At 50.0% G+C, this 22,329-nt stretch overlaps 2 protein-coding genes across 2 annotated transcripts; one reads left to right on the top strand and one right to left on the bottom strand.

Annotated features, from left to right (window-relative positions):
* Window positions 1–12,616: 12,616 nt before the first annotated feature.
* On the top strand, window positions 12,617–19,380 carry F4822DRAFT_417084 (uncharacterized protein). The gene is made up of 2 exons (XM_051459408.1): window positions 12,617–17,176; window positions 17,293–19,380. Exons 1-2 carry the CDS (start codon window positions 12,689–12,691, stop codon window positions 18,823–18,825), a joined length of 6,021 nt encoding a protein of 2,006 aa, XP_051310806.1. The 5' UTR covers window positions 12,617–12,688; the 3' UTR covers window positions 18,826–19,380.
* A 420-nt stretch (window positions 19,381–19,800) lies between these two features.
* On the bottom strand, window positions 19,801–22,118 carry F4822DRAFT_433559 (uncharacterized protein; the record flags this gene model as incomplete). The annotated part of the gene is made up of 4 exons (XM_051461858.1): window positions 19,801–19,902; window positions 19,985–21,232; window positions 21,281–21,775; window positions 21,828–22,118. 4 exons carry the CDS (start codon window positions 22,116–22,118, stop codon window positions 19,801–19,803), a joined length of 2,136 nt encoding a protein of 711 aa, XP_051310805.1.
* Between the last annotated feature and the right edge of the window lie 211 nt (window positions 22,119–22,329).

Here is a 22,329-nt window from a genome sequence, read left to right as displayed (position 1 = left end):
AAGTGGGGCAGCATTCGCAGCCGCAGCCGCTGCAGTCATAGCCGAGGATCACCGTGGACGTAGTAGGAGCCGAGGTGGTGATGCTAGTTCCAGGAATCGATCGCGCCGGGCTGAGTCTCCGAGACGCCAGAGAGACATTGTTCAAGAAGACGCCAATCGCTATTACCGAGAGGCAGAACTTGCACGTCGAATTAAGGAGGATCAAGAAAGACGATCTGGTGCCAATGCCGAGTCTGTTGTGGATAAGTGGAAGCGAGACAAAGAGCCGAAGATCGTTGAAATCGCGGCACCTCCAGAGATGGATCATCCGACAAAGAAGAGCCCCTATGACAAGCCTAACGCTGATGTTCGCATTGATAATGTTTTGGAACATCCTCGTGAGCTTGTTCGCTTCCAAAGTCCTGAGGCTAAAGGCCTATTCCAGCCTCCTGTTTTTAGGGCACGTGATCCCTCTGCCGAGCGTGAGCGACCAATGCTTAATATTGTGCGACCGACGCCAGTCCCCACACCGAAGCCAGAAGAACAACGGCCCACGAGTGCATCCGCCGAATCGTCAAAGGAAGTGGATGCTTCTACTACTCGAGATATTACTGACGTGGTTGCTGATTCTCGGGACGAAGCTGTCCAAGCACCACCGACACCCAAGGCTGTCAGCTGGGGTGAGAATCAGACAAAACACTACGTGGTAGAAAGTCCGGAGAGAGAAGATGATCCATATTCTGGAGCTAAGATTGTGACGCCTGCCAAGTCACCAAGATCGCGACCGGGACGGAAGAGTGCTTGGGGCATTATCTCGGGAGCTATTGCTGGTGCTAGTAATGGGGCTTCGTCTTCGAATGTCCCAGACCTTAGTGTAGACACCAAGGAAACCGAAACCAGCCAGCGCTCGAGAGATCCTAAGAAGCCCAGGCACCGCAGGTCTGCATCTATAACTCAATTCGACGATAGCCCGCCTATTCCGGGTCCGAAGCCACCTAGCCCGAGAAGTGTGCAGATGCCAGGGACCTTTGCCGAAGATCCAGCTTTCACTGCCAACATAGCTGCTGCCCTTGAAGGTAGTGGTTTCGATCCTAACATTGTTATCAACGATGCAAACTTCCACAGGCGAGAATCGCCACCTAGCTCTAATGAATCGACTACATACCAACCGCCGTTCGTGGAATCGGTGACCGACCTGGGAATAATTGACGCGCCGCAAAACGGCCAGGACCATGGTTTTGTGATTGGAGAAGTAGAGACACCTTCCGACGAAAAGGACATACCCACGGAAAAGTCGCAAATTCTCTCTATGCTCAACAAACAGGAACGACGCAAGCAGGAGAAGGCCGCTGATCGGGATGGTGCCGAAAAGCCCGAGGTGGTTATTGATGAGAGTCGATCCCCGGAGACCCCACGGTCCACCGCCGACAATGACTGGGATTCCCCTTCGAGCAAAATAAGCAAAAAGGAAAGGAAGAGACGTGAGAAAGCCGCGAAAGCTCGGGCCTTGGAAGACGAAAAAGCCGCCAACGACGCATCGAGAAATGAGCAAGACCTTGAGGCAGAGTTCTTAGGAGCTGGTGTTGATGAAGAGGATGACTCTTCGCTCAGGAAGAAAAAGTCGAAGAAATCAAAGAAGGCTATTATTGTCCAAGAGGACTCGAGGCAACCTGACGTCTCTGATAGCTCGAAAGTCACAGTCCCAGTCGACGCTTTTCAGGATGTCCAAGACGCTAAGGCCGAAGAAAGCACCAAAGTCACTGTCCCGGTTGATGCCTTCCGGGATGTACAAGAAGCTAAGGATGCAAAGCTGGAAGACTCGCGGGACTCCCCGAAGAGGAGCAGGAAGGGATCCAAACGTGATGCGGAGGTATACGATTCGCCTTCGGTATCTACACCAAAGCCCGAGGTCTTCGGAGACAGGCCTAGGAAGTCCGTTGCTTCCGACGAATTTTCTAACCCTGACGACGAATGGGATATATCACGAAAGAGCGGCCGGAGGTCCAAGCGTGATCTTGAATCATACGATTCCCCCTATAGGTCGGCCCCAGCGTCGGAACTCTCTATGGAAAGCTCCTATAAAGTAATCGATACTGACAGTGTTCCCCCGACTGAGGAGGAATGGGACGCACCGAAGAAGAGCAAGAAGAAGTCAAAGCGCGACAGTGATATCTTCGATTCACCTTCCAGATCTGCGCCAGCTTCTGAGGCGTCTCTGGATCTCACTAGAAAGGCTACTGGCTCTGATACCGCTTCTCTGCCCGACGCTGAGCACGAATTACCGAAAAGGAATAGATGGAGCAAACGCTTTTCTGTCGATGATGAATTTGCGGCCCCAGTTATTCCCAGCCCGGACGATAGTGAGATGCCTAAAAAGTCAAAAAAGAAGTCTAAACGGGACTCGGCTGCATTTGACTCTCCTTCGCGGATAGAGCCTATTGCCGAAGATATTGTTGAAAGCCCCAAAGAGATATCCGGCCCTTTTAGTGACTGGCAAGGCGACAAGGTATTCCCTACTGAAGAGGCCGATACGCCGAAAAAGTCGAAGAAGAAATCTAAGCGTGGTTCTAATGTTTACGATGAATCACCTTCGACGCCGATCTCTCAATCTGCAGGTCTATCTGATGTTTCTCCGACTAGCTCGAAAAAGTCGAGGCAGGATGCCTTTCCCGATTCACCGTCGAGGTCCACCCCGACGACATCCGAAATAGGTGATGATGGTTCTCGAAAGAAGAGCAAGATGAAGAAGCGACGAAGCACTGCTGGCGATTTCCCCGGCGAAGAGGTCAATCGCGATGAAAGTGAGCCTCCCGATAGAGGAAGAGATCCATTCGGAATTTTGGATCGTGACGTCAGTTCGGTGGTGTCGGTTCCTACTGACCATCGCATAAGCCGACTCAAAGATGATATTGCGGATGATAACAAATCGGTTGTATCCGCCCCAGGCAGTCCTGATCGAAAGGATCGCAAAAGCTCCAAATCGGAAAAGGATAAGAGAAGTAGTGGGAACTCGAGCTTCTTTGATCGCTTCAAGTCTTCAATTGGTATAGCAGAGGACAAAGAGCGTGCACGAAAATCCGAAGAAGACAGGAGGAATTCTTTTTTAGGTAATGCCGACATCCTTGGCGCGGGTGTCGGCTCGACGAGCGTTGATGATACTCCATTTCAGGAGTCCCGCTCAAATGCCACCAATGCTCCCCTAGAAGAGGAAACCCAAACTGTCCCCTTCACTCCCGAAAGACAATCGACAAAACTGCTCGAAGCAGAGTTTATTGATCCTGAGATTGCCCCACGGGAAATTCGACCAGCCATAGATCCTAGATATGGCGACCTCCTACCTTTACCTCCAAGTCTCCCTGGGTCCCCTGTTTCCGAGCTTGGTGACAACTATCCTTCTCTCCCGGATAGTCGTCCTGAATCACCCGATCACGAACGACATCTACTTGAGATGCCTACGCACACTCGTCGACGTAGTACTTTGGAAACCCCCACAAGACCGAAAACACCAAGTCAAAGTGCAATACCTATTCAATTCCGTCTGGGACACAGACATACTCCTAGTAACGGGAAATCTTCCCCGACGGTATCACCAATTGTTGGTATACCGGAATGGGGAAGTGAACATAGACCCCGTTCTCGTCCAACTTCCTGGGAAGGCTCCCGGGAATTCAAACCCCTACTTCTTCTACAGAAAGCCTCGCGGGGATCTATTGGATCTATCGGATCGCCAGATGGAACGAGCTCTCCCGAAAGAGATGCTTCACCTAGTACAAAGCTTCAGGACGTGTGGCCTTCTGATTCTGACATTCGGCGAAACCGCTCCCGAGCATTGAGCCGCTTAACTCAATCTGAATCTCCTAACCGCAATATACAACTACGCGAAAACATATTTGCTAGCCCGGTGGAATCATTGCCTCAAGAATCTCCTAGAGAATCCGAATTTTCACATGAAGTCACGAGATCGCAGTTTTCTGAGGAGGCTTCGCACCATAAAGGTCGCAAGTTGGAAGAGTCTCACTTGCCGCCTCTTCCCGAACTATCTACTCTAGATTCTGTCGAAGACGTCCAATCCCCATCGCCAAAGTCCGTGCGCATGGAACCAGTACCTGCGGCTCCTAGTACAGATATTACCTTACCTCACGAAACGCGGGAATCTAGTGATGTTCAGATCACCTTGAGTCCGGCTGATTCACCGATTGAAAAGAAGACGCAATTAGATGACATCGCGGAAGACCTCCCTCAGGATGAAACCAAGACCGCTTTAACAGAAACGTTGGATCTTCCATCAGATGAGCTAGAAATCACGCCGGAGTTTGAAGACCGTGGCTTAGGCCAAGAGAAGGAAACTCTGGGGTCTTTGGAAGTTCCGGAAAATGATGTCCCAATTTCGGACGTCTCTGGAGTTAGGACGCCTGCATCGATTGAAACATTTAATACTGCTCAAAGTATAGCCGATGACAAACTAACATCGGAGCTTATACCCTCACTGGAACAGATTGAAGAGGATGACAAGGTACAGGATGCTAATCTTAGTGATGGCGAAGAAATGTTAGAGCTTTCAACCTACCTTGATGCGCTTCCTGCAATTCAAGAAGAAGGGAACTTGAGCGACGGTGAAGAAATGCTAGAACTCTCAACATATCTTGATGCCCTTCCTCACGTTGAACTAGAAGCTTCCTCTAGTGATGGCGCCTTAGAACAAGGTCCTGCCGCTGAGAAGACTGAAGAGCCTCTGGCGGTCGACGTTTCCGAAAAGGATGTGCTTCTTGTCTCAGAGCAGGATGCAGATAACGCTAAATCTATTGAGGACCCGCTCTCTGGACCAGCTACGGAAATTCAAGAGCTGCCCATTGAAGAAGCACTTAAAGAGGTTCCAGCTACAGTAGAGGAACAGCCTGAAGCTTCAAATGCTCAGCAGACTACGGGTACGACTTCGAAGAAGAGCAAATCTCAAGTTATAGAGCCCAGTTTAGACGAGCAGCCAATTGTACCAGATACTCGAGACGCTAGCTTGGATAAAGCTCCCGAGCAGCCGGTCGAAGACGTTACCCCTGCTAATGATCCTCCGGTTCCCGAAATTCAATTACCTACCGAAGAGACCCCTTCCGTTGTTCAAGAGTCTCCTGCCCATAAGGCCAAGCCGAGTACTATTGGCAAATCACCCATGCTTGAACCACAGGTTCCTACGACTAGTTTAGAACTGGCTACTGTTGAGCTAGAGCCGACGGCTATTGAGAAAGAGTTCGCGATTGAACCCGAAGAGGTTGCCCAACCAGAGGCCTCTAAAGTCGAGCCTGAAATTCCTTCGTTTGAATCGGAACCTACTGCTATCGAGAACGACGATGCTTCTACTCTGGTTTCGAAAGCTCCAACTTTTGATTCTGAGCTTACCACTGTCGAACCGGAAATGCCTGCTTCCATACCCGAGCCTCCAGCTCGGGAGTTAAAGCCGATTGTCGTTGAGCCGGTCGCCCCAAAGGCTGAAGCGAAGCCGGTTACGTCTAAACCTAAAGCTGGCGGATGGTGGAATGTGTTCGGCGGAATAGTGACAAATATTACCGGTGGTAAAGGGCAGAAAGAGACACCTACCGGCGAGCCAGGGGCCTCTACGATTAAGTCGGAAACTTCTACAACGAAACCGGAGATTCCTTCGTTTGAGTCAGAGCACACTGCTGTTGAATTAGATACTCCGCAGCCTTCGAAGATAGAATCGGAGACATCTAAATCTGAACTGGAAAATTTGGGAATTCCTGCCGCTCAAAAGGAAGGTCCTGATTTTGACGACGCACCTGTTCTCTTCCAGTCGCTCATCGAGTCAGAGTATGTTGACATCGAGGAGAAGCCATCCGTCGTCGAGAAGGGCGTTCCTTCTATTGAAAACGAGGCAACTTTGGTCGAAGAGCAGCAATCCTTCACCGGAAAAGAAACGGTCCCTGTTGAAACAGAGCCTGCTACCCTCGAAGAAAACAAGCTTGCGCCGCCTGCACCTATCCCGGATGAATCTGCTGACCTGGCAAAGAAAGTCACGAGGAAGCTGAGGGGCAAAAAATCAGTGTCGGAAATAGTACAGCATCTAGAGTCCGTTATCGCCCAGGGAGGCTCAAAGTCAGCAGAAGAGAAGGACATGGAAACTCGGGAGGTGCCGCCTATTGAACCCCAGCCCTCTAGTCAAGACCAGCCAGAAATTGTCACTTCCCAAGAGCCGATTGATGCCCAACCGAGCTTGCCTGATGAGACGCTAACCACCCCTAAGAAGTCCAAGAAAAAGAAGAAGGGGGAGAAGGCGCAGGTTGTGGAGCCCGAACTCTCAAGTCAGCAAATTCCCGATCCTGAGCAAGCAAGTCAACCCATTCCTGAAGAGCCACTAGTTGCCTCGACAACACAGGATGTTGAAGCGATACCACAAACTGAGGGCGAAGGACTCGAAAGCTCTTCGGCAAACCTTCCAGAGGTTCCAGCTAGCCGCGAAGACGCTACACATCAGCCGGAATTGCTACTTGAAGACAAATCAGCCAGCCAAAGCCAAGATATCCCCACGGAAAATTCTATAGAAGTTAGCGAAGCTAGTCGTGAGAATGAAGAAGTGTCTCAAGAAGTCATCGCGCCGAGCGAGCCGGTTGAACCAGTGCCAACTGAATCGAAGACCGATAGTCTCAGTGAGCAACAACCCATACTTCCTCCAAGTCCCGGGCAAGAGGAAGAATCATTCGAGATACCGAAACCGGTTTTGGAGGAAGCGCAGCTGCCTAGCCTTGATATAAAGCCTGAAGAGCCTGTGGAGGTTTCTGTTGTGCACGAGGACCTGAAAACTCAACAGGAACACGAAGGCCAACCCACTTTGATGGAGGCTAGCTCGGAAGGCCCCATTGAACAGGAATCAAGCGGCTCCAAATCATTGGAACACACCGACGTGGATGAATCATCGTTGCAGGTCGACGTACTTGGCGGTGAACACGCCAGGGACCAACAAGACCCTGCGTCAATCGATCCACTTGAGACTCCACTTTCCAAGCCCGAGTCGACTGAGAATTTGCAAGACAAGTCAGCAGTAGGAATCCAAGCGGTGGGGGAAACAGCAGATTTGGCCATCGTAACCGACGATGCTCAGCCGTCTGGTTCTAAAGATATCGTTGCCGAGGAATCTCGAGAAATGGCCCTGTCACCAGTGGAGTCCGTCAGCAAAAAGAAGAGCAAGAAGGGCAAGAAGAAGCGCCAGGATACCGTAGAAGTGGTTGACACCCCGGTAACCACTGAGGCGCCTCAAGAGGTTGCCCCTCCAGCGACTACCCCGGAAGACAACGTGGCCGACACCCCGGTCATTAGCGATGTTCCGGAAAAGCCCACTGAGGAGCCGATCCAGCCGGCCGATGACGATGCACATACTGAGCCGACAAGCACTGGTAAAAAGTCCAAGAAGAGTAAAAAGAAGCGCAAGAACTCTGAAGCCGCTGGTTTGATTGAGGAACTGGAAACACCAAAGACGGAAGAGCCACCTGTCGAATCTCAACCCGATGTAGAACCTGTGCAGGAGCCTGTTGTGGAACAGGTGGCGTTAACAGGTGGCGATGTTTTGCCCAAAGCGGATAGCTCAGATAAGAAATCCGAAGATGTGGCTGAAAAGACTCCCGAAGTTGTCGATGCAACTGCGTTGGGTGATGAACGCGAACCCTCCAAACCTGAGGAAGAGGTCGTTACCACAGAGGCTGGAATTGACGCGGCAGCTAGTGGCCAACTAGAAACAGAAGGAACCCAAGAGGCCGCGCCTGCAATTAGCAAAAAGCAAGCTAAAAAGGACAAGAAAAAGAAGAAGCGCGGTTCGACTCAAATTGAACCCGAGACTGAACTCGCCACTAGCGAGGTTACCCAGGATACGCCACAACCTTTGGAGGTGCAAACTGATGCGAACAACGAAGCACCCTCGCAAATTGAGCCTACCATCATTGACACGACTAGTAATGACGCACAGGTAAATCCGGTGCAAGAACTCACAGAGGATCTCTCGCCAACATCAAAAGAAATAAAGGACGACTCTAAGGAAGCCACAGAAGTGACAGAAACTCTTACTGTCGCCCTGGAACTCACAACCGAACCGGTCGCTATCTCTGATGAGCCTGAGCAGGCTAAAAAGGAAGACACTGAATTGATTTCGAGCCCAACCAGCAGCAAAAAATCGAAGAAAGGCAAGAAGAAGCGCCAAAGTGTCCAATTCACCGAACCCCCAGAGCAAGTCGCAATGGAGGCCCCAGTAGCTCCAGACGTCGAATTCCCTTCGTCTTCATCTGACGCATTCTTCAACAATGACTGGGCATCTACTGAGATGGCGCCCCCGCCAGCTTTCCACCAGGAACCCGACGATCACCCTGATGCTGCATCAAACAGTGTTGATGATTCGTCAAAGCTTGAACGTGAGTTTTCGCAGGATCAGCCAGTGGATCCATTAAATCAACTTCTCCACCACATTGAGTCTAAAATGCAATCAAACACTAATGGCAATGAAGAGGACAAGTCAATGCCTGAAGATACTAATGTACCTACAATAACCGAAGAACCTTCCATCCAGAGGGACACACAGAACACAGTTAACGCTCAGATTGATGAACCCAAAGTGGAAGTCGTGGAAGAAACTGCACCAGCCGATTTCCTTGGCAATGCCGAACAACTTGTGGATCAACCTGTAACAACCGAAAAGGAAGGCACAGAGGGCCAGATAACCGATGAGACGGTCGCCGTACAAGAGCCTGTACTCCAAGATGAATCGCAAGTTCCAGTTCTTGAAGATCAAGAGACTCTACCAAAAGAGCCTGATTCCGTAGATATTCCTCAGCCACTGGACGCCACCGAGCAACCCATGGAAATTCAGACAGGAGTGGTGCAACCTGATGAGTCAGCATTGGTTGCACCCACGACTGTTGAAGGTGAGCAGCCAACCGGTCACACAGAAGGCATTACGCCAAGTGATTCACATCCCGAAGTTTCCCCGCCGGCTGAAGATGCTGGCTCTGCCATCGTAGAAGAGGCCCCGGTTACTACGAAGAAAACCAAGAAAGACAAGAAGAAGCGCAAGAGTAAAGGCCAAAGCACACTTGACTCCACAGAAGGGGTATCAACCCCTACGGAAGAATTAAGTATCAATGTTCCTTCGTCGGAGCAAGCCGAACCACAACCAATTACACAAGAAGACCAGCCTGAACCAAGCCAAATTGTGCCAGATGTCCCGATAACTATAGAGCCCGAGGAGTTGATATCTCAACCTGAAGAATCTCAACCACAAGAACCCGAACCTCAATTATCCCAACCTCAAGAATCTCAATCCCAGGAGCCTCAACCTCAGGAAGATGCACTACAGAGCCCCGTATCAAAGAGGAGCAAGAAAAAGAAAAAGAAGAAGGGTAGCCAAGTACAAGAGGCCGAGCCATCCAATGTCCCAACAGAAGAGCCCATACTTGAGCAACCAGCTTCACCTGTTCGTGACAGCAGTGAGTCGCAAAATAAAGAGTCATCGGATTTACCATCTACCGAACAGGTTGAGGCCGACCAACCTCCTACTGAGCAGGAATCATCCGGTCAAACCGACCTACCTGCGCCTGAAGTAATTGAGCCAGTAGCAGACCTACCAGAAGCGCCCACCCAGGAAGTGCAAGCTCCCGAGCTACAACTACCAGATACTGTAGAAGTATCCGCTCAGCCAAAAGACGTTGAACTGGAACCGACCGTGGAGCCAATTGTCCAGGTTGAAGAGCCAGATGACAAGGTACCTATTGTAGAAACTGAGTCTGAAACTATCCCGAGTGGGGATATCACGGAGTCACGTGATCAGAAAGAACCATCTCAACAAGCTACTGATTCGACCGATAATGCAGCATTAGAGCAGGCGCCCATCATTGAGCTACCGACACCCAGCGAGGAAGTTTCTGAGGCCGTGAGCACACCCAAGTCTAAGAAGAATAAGAAAAAGAAGAAGCGTAACAGCCAAGCCAATTTAGACGATACGACATCTGTGCCAAACCAGGAACCGAGTCATGAGCCAACTCAAGACACGAGTCAAGATGCTCCCGAGCCAATCCAGGATATACACGCGCCTGTTAATGATGTGACAAGTCCCACAGAGGTTGCTGTCCCAGTAATCAGTGAAGATATCTCTACTGCAATCCCAGACAAGGCAAGCGAACCTGTTGAGTCAGCAAATACTGTGATTGAGCAAGATGTCTCTGAGCCTATCCCTGAAAATCTACCGGAGACCACTGTGGATGTCAATGACGTCACAGAGCCTGAGCCTGAGCCAAAATCTAGTGAGCCTACTCCCGATCAGCCAATTCTATCAACACAGGTCGAGGGGTTGGAGCCGCAGACGTCCTCGGGCGTTTCTAAAGAAGAGGCTAAAGAAGAATGTCAAGACAACACGCTCGCAATTTCCGAAGACTTTGAGAAGCCACAAGAGAGTCTAGAAAATCTGGCGGAAGATACGTCAACCGCGCTTCTTGATCAGCAGGCCGAAACAAATGTCACCACCCCAGTGGATACCCCCAAAGACGACGACATCAGCGGTTCTGTTTCAACCGAAAAGGGTAAAGAAGCTGAACTCAGCAGCATTCAGGAGGTTGTATCTCAGGAAGAGCCGAGCCAAATTTCTCCGGAAACTGCCGATAACGTAGAACAGCCAGAGGCTAGCACTTCTACTCCCCAACAGGAAACCAAAGATGTAGATACCGCCGATGTTGGGTCAACTAAGAAGAGTAAAAAGAGTAAGAAAAAGAAGAAGGCTAGCCGTGCGGATGATGCGCAGCCACAAGAAGAGCAGAGTCAAGTCGAGCCTGAACCCGCAACCGAGCAGATAACTGAGCCAATCACCGAACCAGTTGTTGAACCGACGATTGAATCAGCCGTCGAACCAGTCGCAGAACCAGTCATTGAGCCTGCGGTTGAGCAAGCGGTTGAACAAGCCGTTGATCTCGAAGCTGAACAAATAGCCGAACCTGACCTAGACAAGACGCCGGAGTCCGGAACACAGCCACCTGAAACTCCGAAAACTCCGAAAGATGAGGGTGTCGAGTCTATTCCTACCAAGAAGAGCAAAAAGGACAAGAAAAAGCAGCGTGCAAGCCTCCAGGAAGAAGCAATTCCTCAAGAAGCAATTCTTCAAGAAGAGCCAGCTCAAACTCCTAGCGAATCAATCGATGCTACGCCCGCGGTCGAAACCACAGAGGCGGAAAAGCCTGGTGTTCCAGAAAGCCCTCGGGATGAAGATACTCCAGATGTTACACCCAGCAAGAAAAGCAAAAAGAGCAAGAAGAAGAAGCGGGCAAGTACCATAGAGGCGGAAACTGAACCCGCGACACCGACAGAGTCAGAGCCACCCATTGTTGATCAGCCATCGGAGTTACCTACAGGAGCTAGTCATGACGCCACAACTGCCGAAAACGTCATTCTTGCTGAGGAGGGTATTTCGACCCGCCCTTCTGAGACACTTGGGGAACCTGCTAGTGTTGAGGAAACACCAGTTGTAGACACAAAAGACAATGTAGCCCTTGCCGAAGAAAAGTTGTCCACAACAGTGCAGCCAGCTGAGGTCGTCGAAGAGCAGGCCGCAAGGGAGCCACTGTTAGATTATAATGTCCACACGCCAGAGCCAATCTCTACCGATATCACAACGGAGTCTGATATCAATGAGCCTATCGCTGAAGTTGCCGCCGAACCTGAGGTTATCGACGATGTACCTGAAGAGCAAAGCAAAGATACTCTTCCGGTCATCCCCGAAGATCGGGAATCTCCATCTCCACATGAGCCTGTGCAGCCAGCTGAAAAGCCCGACGATGTCCTTCAAGACACTATCTCCGAACAACAGGTCGAATTGCAACAGCCCGAACAAGCCCATGAGTCAGAAGAGTCTTTGCAGTCAACGGAGTCTGTGCAACTCGAAGAGTCCCCGAAGCTAGAGGACCCCGTGCAGGTTGAAGAGCCCCCCAGGCCAGAAGAACCTACACAAACTGAAGAGCCCTTAATTGTGGATCCACCGCCAAAACCTGAAGAACGTGCAGAGACAGAAGGGGCCCAGCAACAGGGTGAACCTGCCCCAGCGGAGCCCCAATCTCGGGAGCCTTTGAAGACAGATGAGCCTGTGCAGCTAGAAGAGCCCATCCAACCTAAAGACACAGAGCCATCCGAAGAACTAGCGGTGGCTATTCAAATCGAGGAGACCCCAAGCTTCGAACAGACTCAACAAGTGGATGACTTCGTTCAACCTGAATTTTCCCGTGATGAGCCATCAGGAACAAGTGAATCTGTGCAATTAGAAAGCACCCCCTCTCAGAAGGACTCACAACAACTTGAGGAGCACGTACAAGCCGAAGAAACACCAAGGGTAGAGGATCTTGAAAAGTTGGGTGAATTTGTTCAGCCAGAATCTACGCCGCAGATAATTTCAGAAACACAAGAGCTTGTACAACCCAGTGATTCTGTTCAGCCGGAAGTTTCCACCCTACAGCCTTCAGAACCAGAGGAGATTGCACCGGTAAAAGAAATCACAACCACAGAAGAGCCTAAGCACTTAAATGAAATAGTCGAACCGGAATCTCTGCCACAACAGCTTGCGGAAACACAGGAGCTCGCGCAGCTAGACGAACCCCTACAGCCACAGGACCATGCAACCGAGCTATCAAAGCCGGAGGAGCCATCATTATCGGACATCCCAATTCCGGAGGAGCCTGCGCAGATGCCAGAACCCCCCAAGGTAGAAGAGCACACGCAGCTAGAACAGCCTCTGGAGTCAGAAAAATCTCTGGAACCTGAAAAGCTCGCAAAAACAGAAGAGACCATCGAGCCTGAAGAGGTTGCGCAGACGGAATCGATATCTCAAGAGCCCTTGACGCCAAAAGAGCCCGTGCATGTTGAAGAACCTTCGCAACCAGAGGAATCTTTGCAGCCACCTCCAAAACCAGATGATGCCGCGCTACTGGAATCTACACAGCTAGCAGAGCCTGTCCAACTAGCCAATGAACCGCCCGTCGTTCTGGATGAGCCCGAAATCGTATCGCCGAAGAAATCCAAGAAGGACAAAAAGAAAAAGAAGAAGGCTAGTCAGGCTGAGCCGGAACCCACACCGGAGGGCTCCCGATCGACTGAAGAGCCTCAAGCACAAGCGAGGACATTAACAGAAGAGCCTGTGGAGCAAGAAGCCGCCCAAGACATTCCAGTTCCATCCGAAAGCCTCCCTGTTGCAGAGGATCTTGCAACTGCTCCAAAAGACGACAAGGTCCCAGAAGACGTTCCGTCCTCTCCCGTGAGCAAAAAGTCGAAGAAAAAGAAGAAGCGAGCTAGTAAAGTTGAACCGGAGCTTGAACCAGAAATTACACCTATGTTAGAGGAAGCCACCGTGCAGTCATCGTCCCTTGAACAGACCCAGGAACCTCAACAAGTTGACAGTCAGCCAGCTGCCGACGATGCGGTGCCCACAACAGATGTTCCCATTTTGGAAGAGGTCGCCCCCGAGGTCCCTACGGGAGGAGAATCCGAGGAAAAGAACCGAACAAATGAGGTCGACGAAAAACTTCACCCGGAGACCTCCATTCCTTTGGAACCTCAGGAAGAGCGCACACCCATCGATGAGTCCCTAACCCAGGAAGTCGTGGAGCTACCTAGCAGCCAACCCAAGGCTGAAGAGCCCGTAGTCACTATAGAGGAGAATCCCGAAGAAGCCGCCCCTAAGGCTACCTACAGCAAGAAATCTAAAAAAGAGAAGCGCAAGGCAAAACAAGCAGCTTTGGCCGCCGAGGCCGAACTTGGACAAGGTTCACAGCTTGATACTGAATCTGCAACCCCCGAGGCGGCACCAGGTCACACAGAGCAGCCCGCAGAGCCGGTGACTACCATCGCGGAGGCAGAAAGCATCCCAGCGATAGACAAAACACCAGAGGATGTCGAGGAGAAGGACCTGCAGCCGCCAGCAGTAGATGAATCAACTCCTCAACTAGACCAAGGTCGCACCATAGTTCCCGTTCAAGAGCACGAAGAGAAACTCACCGAGCCCTTGGATCAAGAACAAATCGCGATCCCAAACGTCGCGCAAGAACCGGATATGTCTCAAACAGAGAACGTAGTCGAAGACTCACCTACGGACAACATTACTAGCGCTCCAACCAAGATTGTTGAAGGGTCAGTAGAGGATTTGCTTCAATCTCCTTCCAAAGATATTGAGGAAAACGACAAGGAGATCGTTGCTATTGATGTTCCTCTGGAGCCAAGCACCGAGGAGATCGCAGATTCCAAACTACAAACCGAAAGCCTACCAGATACGAAGCAGGATGAGGTGGTAGCCAGTGAACAACCCATTGTAGTAGAAGAACAGTTACCAGCGGAACCCAAGGACCTCACAGAACTCAGAAAGCTTCCCGAGACGAGCAATACCGAGCAACAAGAACAGATACCCACCGATCAAGAAGTCGAGTCTGAGGTTGTGCTACCAAAGGAACCAGAGCCTGAACCTTCTTCCCCGGTTTCACGGAAGAAGTCAAAGAAGAACAAGAAAAAGAAACCAGGCGCTAAACCAGAGCCGGAGCCAGCTTCGGGTACCCGAACGCCGTTGAATCGGGAATTTAGTGAGACTATTACAAGCGAGCCTATGACTCAGGAGCCAGAGAGCATCATAGCGAACGAGGGTGAGTGGCCAGAATCCCCGACGATATCCAAGAAAAACCAGAAACACCGCAAAGCGTCGGGCACTTCTACTCCTCTGGAGTCCATGGAAGATATAGCACACGCTCCTTCGGATACAATTAAAGAAGAGAACATCCCTGAAAACCCGACTCCGGAAGAGATTCTAGAAGTCGAAGGGCAAAGCTCTAAATCAAAGGAAATCCAGGAACAGGAAATCCTCTCCAAGTCGGCCCCCCAAGATCAAAATACTGAGGATGTCAATATCAGTCACTCTACCAAAGAGAATGTAGCAATTTCGGAGAACGATCAAGTAACCTCATCTGCACTTACAGAGGACGAGCAACTTGCACAGAACGATGAAGTGCCCGCGATACCTACGACACCTACGATACCCACGAGCGAGCCCGTACAAGAAAATCCTGTTCACGTCGAATCCTCGATGCTAACATCCCCACCTCGAACTCCTATAACTACCGCGCCACCTGCGATCGATGTCGACCTTTCGCCTGCCCAATTAAGTAGTCACGTAGAACACGACCGCCCATTCGATCAGTCATTGCAACCAGGCAAGAAGGCTAGAACCCGCTTGTCTAGTGATGCAACGATGATTCCCGAGCCCCTTTCAGCCCAAGCCGATGTTCCACCCCAAATCGTCGAGAGTTCGACCCACGAAGTCCCCGAAATCTCCGAACCCATACAAATTACGGAAGACCATGCAACCAAAACCGAAGACAATATTGCCGCTCCGCAAGATGTTACCCCCGCTCGAGAGATCGCAGCCTCGTATCTCGAAGCCAAACCCTTTTCAATAGGCGAAGAATATGGCACTGCTGAAGGGAACAAAACTACCAAATTGATTGGTACCTCTGGTCTACTTCCAGAAATCACGCCGCAAAGAGAGATTGCCGTTTCATACTTTGAAGGATACCATCCAATTGCGATTCCGAGCGAAGATAAAATGCTGGAAGACAAGATTAAAGAAGATACATTTGCTTCGGCGTTTGCATCGGGCAGAGACACTCCTGTCTCTCACCTAGAGTCACAAACTGGTCAGATAGTCCCAGAGCCGGTGGAAGAAAAGACACAATCAGTGGAACTTGAAGAAAGTAAACTACCAAGCCACATCCAAGATGCAGCCCCATCGGCACGCGAAGTCGCTGCAGACATTATGGAATCCCGCCCTAAATTATCCAAGAAAAAGGAGACGCCTAAAGACGAAGACTTAACAATTACTGAGGTTGATCCCGTCCTTTCTCCAACAAAGGCGTCGACACCTAGAAAGGGCAAAAAGGGAACGAAACAGAAGTCTCTAGAGAAGAGAATAGAAGATACGGACGATGTATCCGACGACGCGGCGCTCTGGAAAAGCTCCGAGGGCAAACCGTTGGAAGGCGCCCGACTAGACGCCGAACTCAGCGACTCTCCGATCGGACCAAGCACGGAGGTAGAAAATCAGAACAAAGCACCACCCTCCGATCCGATGGACATAGAACCATCAAGAAATCCATCGGTACAAGAAAGTGTCACTGAAACTGTCGAGAGTCCAATAGTAGGAAGAGAAGTCAAACGTGATCTACCAAAAGTTCGCGACACTGGTCACGATAATCCACCATTAAGAGAACTACCAACTACCGAAATCATCGAAAAATTAGATGATTTGGACACGTCAGAACGGGCAATCGAGTCTTCCGAACCGACAAAAGAACAGAAAGTTGAGGACGATTTATTCAAGTCTTTAAGTCCGAGACCTTCAACACAAGATTACTTGAGTCCCGGCCGGGCTTCTCCACGTGTTCTTGCCCCAGTAGAAGAGGAGACGCACGAAGAGCTAGAAAAGGAACAAAAAAGTCAAGAACTGGATACTAGTGACCAGGGCTCCATCATTATAGATCCCAACAGAGACAGTGGGTTTGTAACGGATTCACCAAATCCCATGCGGCGTAGTTTCGTGGACGACCTCAACTTGCGGGATAGCGGTGTGCATCTGCACGATACCCACGAAAGCACACCCCAGAAAAAAGCAGCACTAACGGAAGAGGAACGCGCCACCGTTCATACTCCTCTGCCCAATGAGAAACGAAGTAAAAAACTGGGGTTGTTGCAAAGCGAGACACCAAAACTGGAGACACCCAAAGCTCCAAGCTTAGAAGAAGAGCTGCGAAAATTGACGGATCCCAAAAAACCACGATCCGTGGGACAGCGAAGTGTATCGGAGAATATAAGTCGGGGCTCAACACCGCGAACGGAGGGTCAACCGATTCAGCCGAGACGATCTGCGTCTAATACGAGCATTTCGAGGTTGAGAACACCGGAGCCTCTGCAGTTTCGGCCTGAAAGTCCAGGCAGCTATTCTAGGATCCGCTCAGGCACCAACACGCCCCCGCTCAGACGCGTGGGCAAGCGAATGAGCGGTGACCTTAGATCGCTCAGTTCCAACCTCTCCAACGATTCCAATGGTAACCCATCAAGAGAAAATCTCCACCAGCCTAGCACCACACCTGTAGCTAACGAAGGCCGTGTCCGAGCCAAGGACATGACCGACGTATATGTAAGTAATAATAGCTAATATTCTTGTTTCCCTCCCTTGTATTCGCTAGACTAGACAAAATTTTACACGTCGAAGTCATGACGGCCGCCGTTCTATTTGCTGACCATTACATGCAGGATGGCTATGGCGAGGGCCGTATTGGCTCCCCACGGTCGCCAACGAGGCCACTAAGTAGTATGCGCCGTCGACAGAGCATGCAAGTATTAGAACTCGAATCGAGAGTGGAACAATTGGTAGCAGAAAATCGCGCGCTTACCGACGCGAAATCCCAAGCGGAGCGAAACCTCAATCAACACGCAGTCTCCGCCATCACTGAACGGGATGCCGAAATCGAAAGTCTCAAGGCATCACTCGAATGGCTACGTAAAGAAGTAACACGATTGACTGAAGTCAACGAGGGCCTCCACAGCGCCAACAATGTCCTCGCCCTTCAACACAATGAAAAATACGGCCGTCTCGAATCACAACATGCATCCGCATCCAAAGAACTCGAAGAGCATCGCTTCGCTCGTGGTCAATACACAAAAACATTACAAGAGAAAGACGCCGAAATTCAAGAACTACGCGCCCAACTCGAAGCGACCAAAGAGCAAGTCAGGGAAATGCAACGACAAATTCTCGCCCAAAAACCACCCGACGCCGATTTCCTCCGCCTTAAAGACGAGGATCACTTCGATCATCGGTGCCAACAGTTGTGTTCACACGTGCAACAATGGGTCCTTCGCTTCTCCAAGTTCTCTGATATGCGTGCTTGTCGATTGACAAGCGAAATCAATGATGAGAAGATCATCGACCGATTAGACAACTCAGTACTCGATGGCTCGGACGTCGATGACTATCTTAGCGACCGAGTAAGGCGGCGAGATATTTTCATGTCAATGACTATGAACATGATCTGGGAGTTTGTTTTCACGCGATACCTCTTCGGTATGGATCGAGAGCAACGACAAAAACTCAAGTCCCTCGAAAAACTTTTACAAGACGTGGGACCGCCACACGCTGTCCGCCAATGGCGTGCTGTGACTTTAACACTACTGTCTAGAAGACCAGCCTTCGGCGATCAACGAAACCAGGACACCGAAGCCGTTGTACAAGCCGTCTTCCAGACATTATCCATGATTCTACCACCACCTTCCAACATGGAGTCACAAATCCAATCACAACTTCGCCGTGTCATGCGCGAGGCAGTCGACCTCTCCGTCGAAATGCGAACACAAAAAGCCGAATACATGATGCTGCCACCGCTGCAGCCTGAATACGACGCCGACGGCGAACTAGCACGTACCGTTTCCTTCAACGCTGCGCTCATGAATGAACGGTCGGGCGATAACATCAGCAACGACGAGTACGAGGCTCAAGGTGCCGTTGTACGCACAGTACTCTTCCCTCTTGTCGTCAAGAAGGGCGATGACAATGGTGTTGGCGATGAAGAGATCGTCATCTGCCCGGCTCAAGTTCTCGTCGCGAAGCCTCCGCGCCACGCCACCGTCCGTATGGTCACCCCATCCTCCGAAGCTGGTGGCGTCCCACTATCTCGAGGCGCCACGCCTTCCGTCTCCGCACGCGGTGCACAAAGCACCGTCAGCCTACAAATGACGGACGCTCCTCTCCCAATCCCAACGCCTCCGCACGAGGATCAGTACCGCTAGAAGACGAAACAGACCTCGCGGACACATAAAACGGGCGATACCAGGGACAAGGGAAAAGAAAAGAAACATAAGTAATTGTAATAAAAGGCCAGGCCAGGCAGGGGAAGAAGACACAGGCCAGATGTTGATGAATACAATACGCGCGCACTAATGGAGGGGGCGGGGAAGCATGTTACAAATTTCCCTTTTATTCTTGTTTTTTCTTTGGCTCGTCATAAAAAAGAGAGATACGGACTTGGGGTCTCGTTCTGGAATTTGGTGATACCTGGCCGGCGTTACTTGCATTGGTTTTTGTTTCCAAGGAGCATGTCCCTCATACCGCCACCATTTTCACATATACATCGCATCTCATCTATCCGCATAACCTCATAACCTCGAGGGCGTTTCTGCTTGGAATTCCTCTCATGTTTCAAAAGGGAAACGGAAGTACGGAATGTTATAACGATGTCATGACCTAGGAAATTTTTTCTCTCCGACTCAAGATTTTCCCTTTTTTACTATTCCCTTCGACGATATGTAGTTACTCAGAATCAGAATTTTATATTGTTACAATAACTCTACCTAGATTGCTAAAGTTCTAAACGTGACGTGAAATTTAAATAGCCGCTAAAGCGCCTAGTACTTAAGCTTATTTATAGCCCTAAAGGTTAGATTTTTATCAACATCACCATATCAGGTACTCTTTACGTTAACTTATCTTGACATTAGTATTTTATTACAATCATCTCATCTTTAGATGTAGTGTAAATTTTCATAAATCCATAAAAATAAGTTGAAAAATGAGTACCCGAGTTCCATCTATTGTGGTATATTTGCCTTTCCTAACACCGTGTCTCATAATACTCCGCATGCCCCAGCCAAATATACAAAAAAAAAATTACAAAGTCCTGATCCACGAATTGCTTCATATCGTCGTCTAGATCCCAAGTTGTAGAAGAATAGACATCAAATAAATATTCATAATTTATCATATCCTCAAGTAGTCCAATTTGCAACAGTGAAATTCGGGTCGTGAAATCCTTGTATGACCAAGCCACCTGTTTGAGGGTCGTTGGGAAAGAGTGAGGTAACAGTAGGCTATATCTTGGTTAATAAGAAGTTCTAATTTGTCACATTTGCAAACCCTAAAGAACGAGAGTCATAATTTCAGGAAACATACCCAATCGATGGTGTCCATAATGGTGCCCTGGGCCATGCCCCTCAATCCCGCTGAGTGGATATTCTGTTGTCCTCCAAAATCTAAACTCGAGGTATCGCTCTCTGGACTTGAGTGGCTCGGCGGTAAGCTCCACAGTGCCTGTCCATCGGAAACACCAGCAAATACCATTTGCGGCCCTGGCACTGGGGGGCCAGCAGCCATTGGTGGGGTGTAGCCGGGCTCAGCCTTGGGTACATGTTGGGGCATTACCATGGGTGGTGGCGGCGGTGGTTGTTGAAGATGAGGAGGATTATGCATAGATTGCGAACTTCCCGCAACTACATTTTGTGCGGGGACGGCTCGCGAAAGAGTCGTCGGACCACGCATCTTGCGCATTCGCATGTATACCGCCGTCTTTCCTTGTATTTCGGATAGAATTTGTACAGCTTTGGTTTCAGGCGGGAGCCTGCGATCCATGTTGAAGACGTAGTCCAAGCACAACCATATTCGATCCGCGTGGTGAGACTGGGGGCGAAAATACACTTCGGTCGCCAACAGCAGCGCGATCTGATATTGGAAGTAAGCACCTAAATACCACGCCCAATCTCGAAAGTTGGGGTTAGTCTCAAGCTGAATCGCTAGCTCGACGATCATGATGCCAGATGTGATGAGGAGTTGATTCAGCCGTGGAGGCATAGGGTTGGCGGCATTAGAATGGTAGGGGTGTAATACCATGACGTGAAGGCGATATGTCAACAAATACATGACACATTTTGCATACCTTTGGATTGGTTGCGTAACATCCAGGAGATGGTCATATTTCTCTGTCATCCGTCGGCGGAAATTTTCTATTTTAGTGAGCACAGCCGTCAGTGTAGTCCGCCGAGTTTCGAGCCTCCTCCTATCGACCCATATGATACGCATCATCTCGTTGATTTCGAACCGTATTAAGGTAAGCGTGTTAGTGGTCCATACGTCTGCAGACTCCGGTGGCTTGACTGCATGTGTGAGATCATTTTCGTTGCAATTGATTGGCAATTTCGTATCATAGTCATCTCGTCGAATAACTGGTTTTGGTCCTTGTGCCTCGCAAGTCCGAATATCGAGGAAACATAATTGATGCCATATTAAGCGGCGAACGTGGGTTTCGAGCGGCGTAAGGCCGTATGCGTCTCCATCGCGATGTAGACCCATGCACTCAGCCATCCTTACTGCGGCCCCGACAAGCACTGAATGAGCTCTCGACACTTCACCCCTGCACAGAGGAAGCTGTTGCAAGGTTAACGCCGTAATTTCTTCCGTGGTAACAAAACTTACCATGTATATAATAAACGCTTGCATCGTTTCCACCTTAGTGGTTCGAAGGAAGTTTGCCTTGCTCAAAGCAGTTTCGGTGCCCAGTTTAAGACTAGCAACTAGATATGCTTTGGTATATCCGGTCAATTCGGGAAACATTGTGTTTTCATCCAAGCTGATTGCCCCACTGAACATGGCTCCAAAGATGACGGCTTGCATCGAGGGCCGGGGTTCAAATCCTAAATTGACTTCTTCCCAAAAACTCGCATAAGTAGCTTCCAGTGTCGGCCGATGAGCACAAGGAGCAATTGGATGGGCGGAAACAAAATATTGCTTGATCAGTCGGTCCGCGGCGGGCCTGAAAGGTATAAATTGGGCAATACTAGGCGATTCTCCTATTTGGCCGAAGAAGAAACCGCTGGTAGGAACAATGTATTGTTCGCCCGGTTTTAAAAACTCGGGTACTTCTTCCATTGAGGGCGGCGGGGGTTGTGAGTTCGCGATACCCGCTGATATCTAGTTTTCACGGTAAGTTGGCAACCTCATAACGATTATGCGCAGGTCGTACCTCTTCTGATATCCTCGGTCGCGAAAGCCCACCTATTCTTTCAGTTATGCGCATTTTGCCAATCTGAATCCCCAAGTCTATCATGTCACCAGCCCCATCTACGTCGTCTTCATACGTCACGTCTAAAGCTGCAAGCGGGGTAGCCTCTAGATCCTCGTCGTATTCGCCTGCAACATCGTCGGCCAGAATGCGTTGCTGCAACGTATTCTTCGAAGTCGTGGATTTCGCAACGTCACGCTCGAGTTCTCGTTCAAGAGTTCCTTGTTTTTCCTTGATTTCAGCAAGGCGCATCTGGCTGGCCTCGTCTAGTCGAGGGCCTATATACAGACAATCTCGGCCGGCCTTGATGCAATTTGTGCACGACGGACTTGTTTTGGAACATTTTAACTTTCTTCTTCGGCATTCTAAACAGCTTTATATGTACGAGGTGCAAGAAACAAAAGCATTAACTTCCCGGCGTACGTCTCCAGGTCCAGCCGGGAAGTCAATGTTTCGTTTCTAG

Source organism: Hypoxylon trugodes, assembly GCF_022578975.1.
Source record: "Hypoxylon trugodes strain CBS 135444 unplaced genomic scaffold F4822scaffold_9, whole genome shotgun sequence".
Classification (NCBI taxonomy): Eukaryota; Fungi; Ascomycota; class Sordariomycetes; order Xylariales; family Hypoxylaceae; genus Hypoxylon; species Hypoxylon trugodes.
Note: the sequence above shows the minus strand (reverse complement) of the source record. Positions and strands in the feature narration are given on the sequence as shown.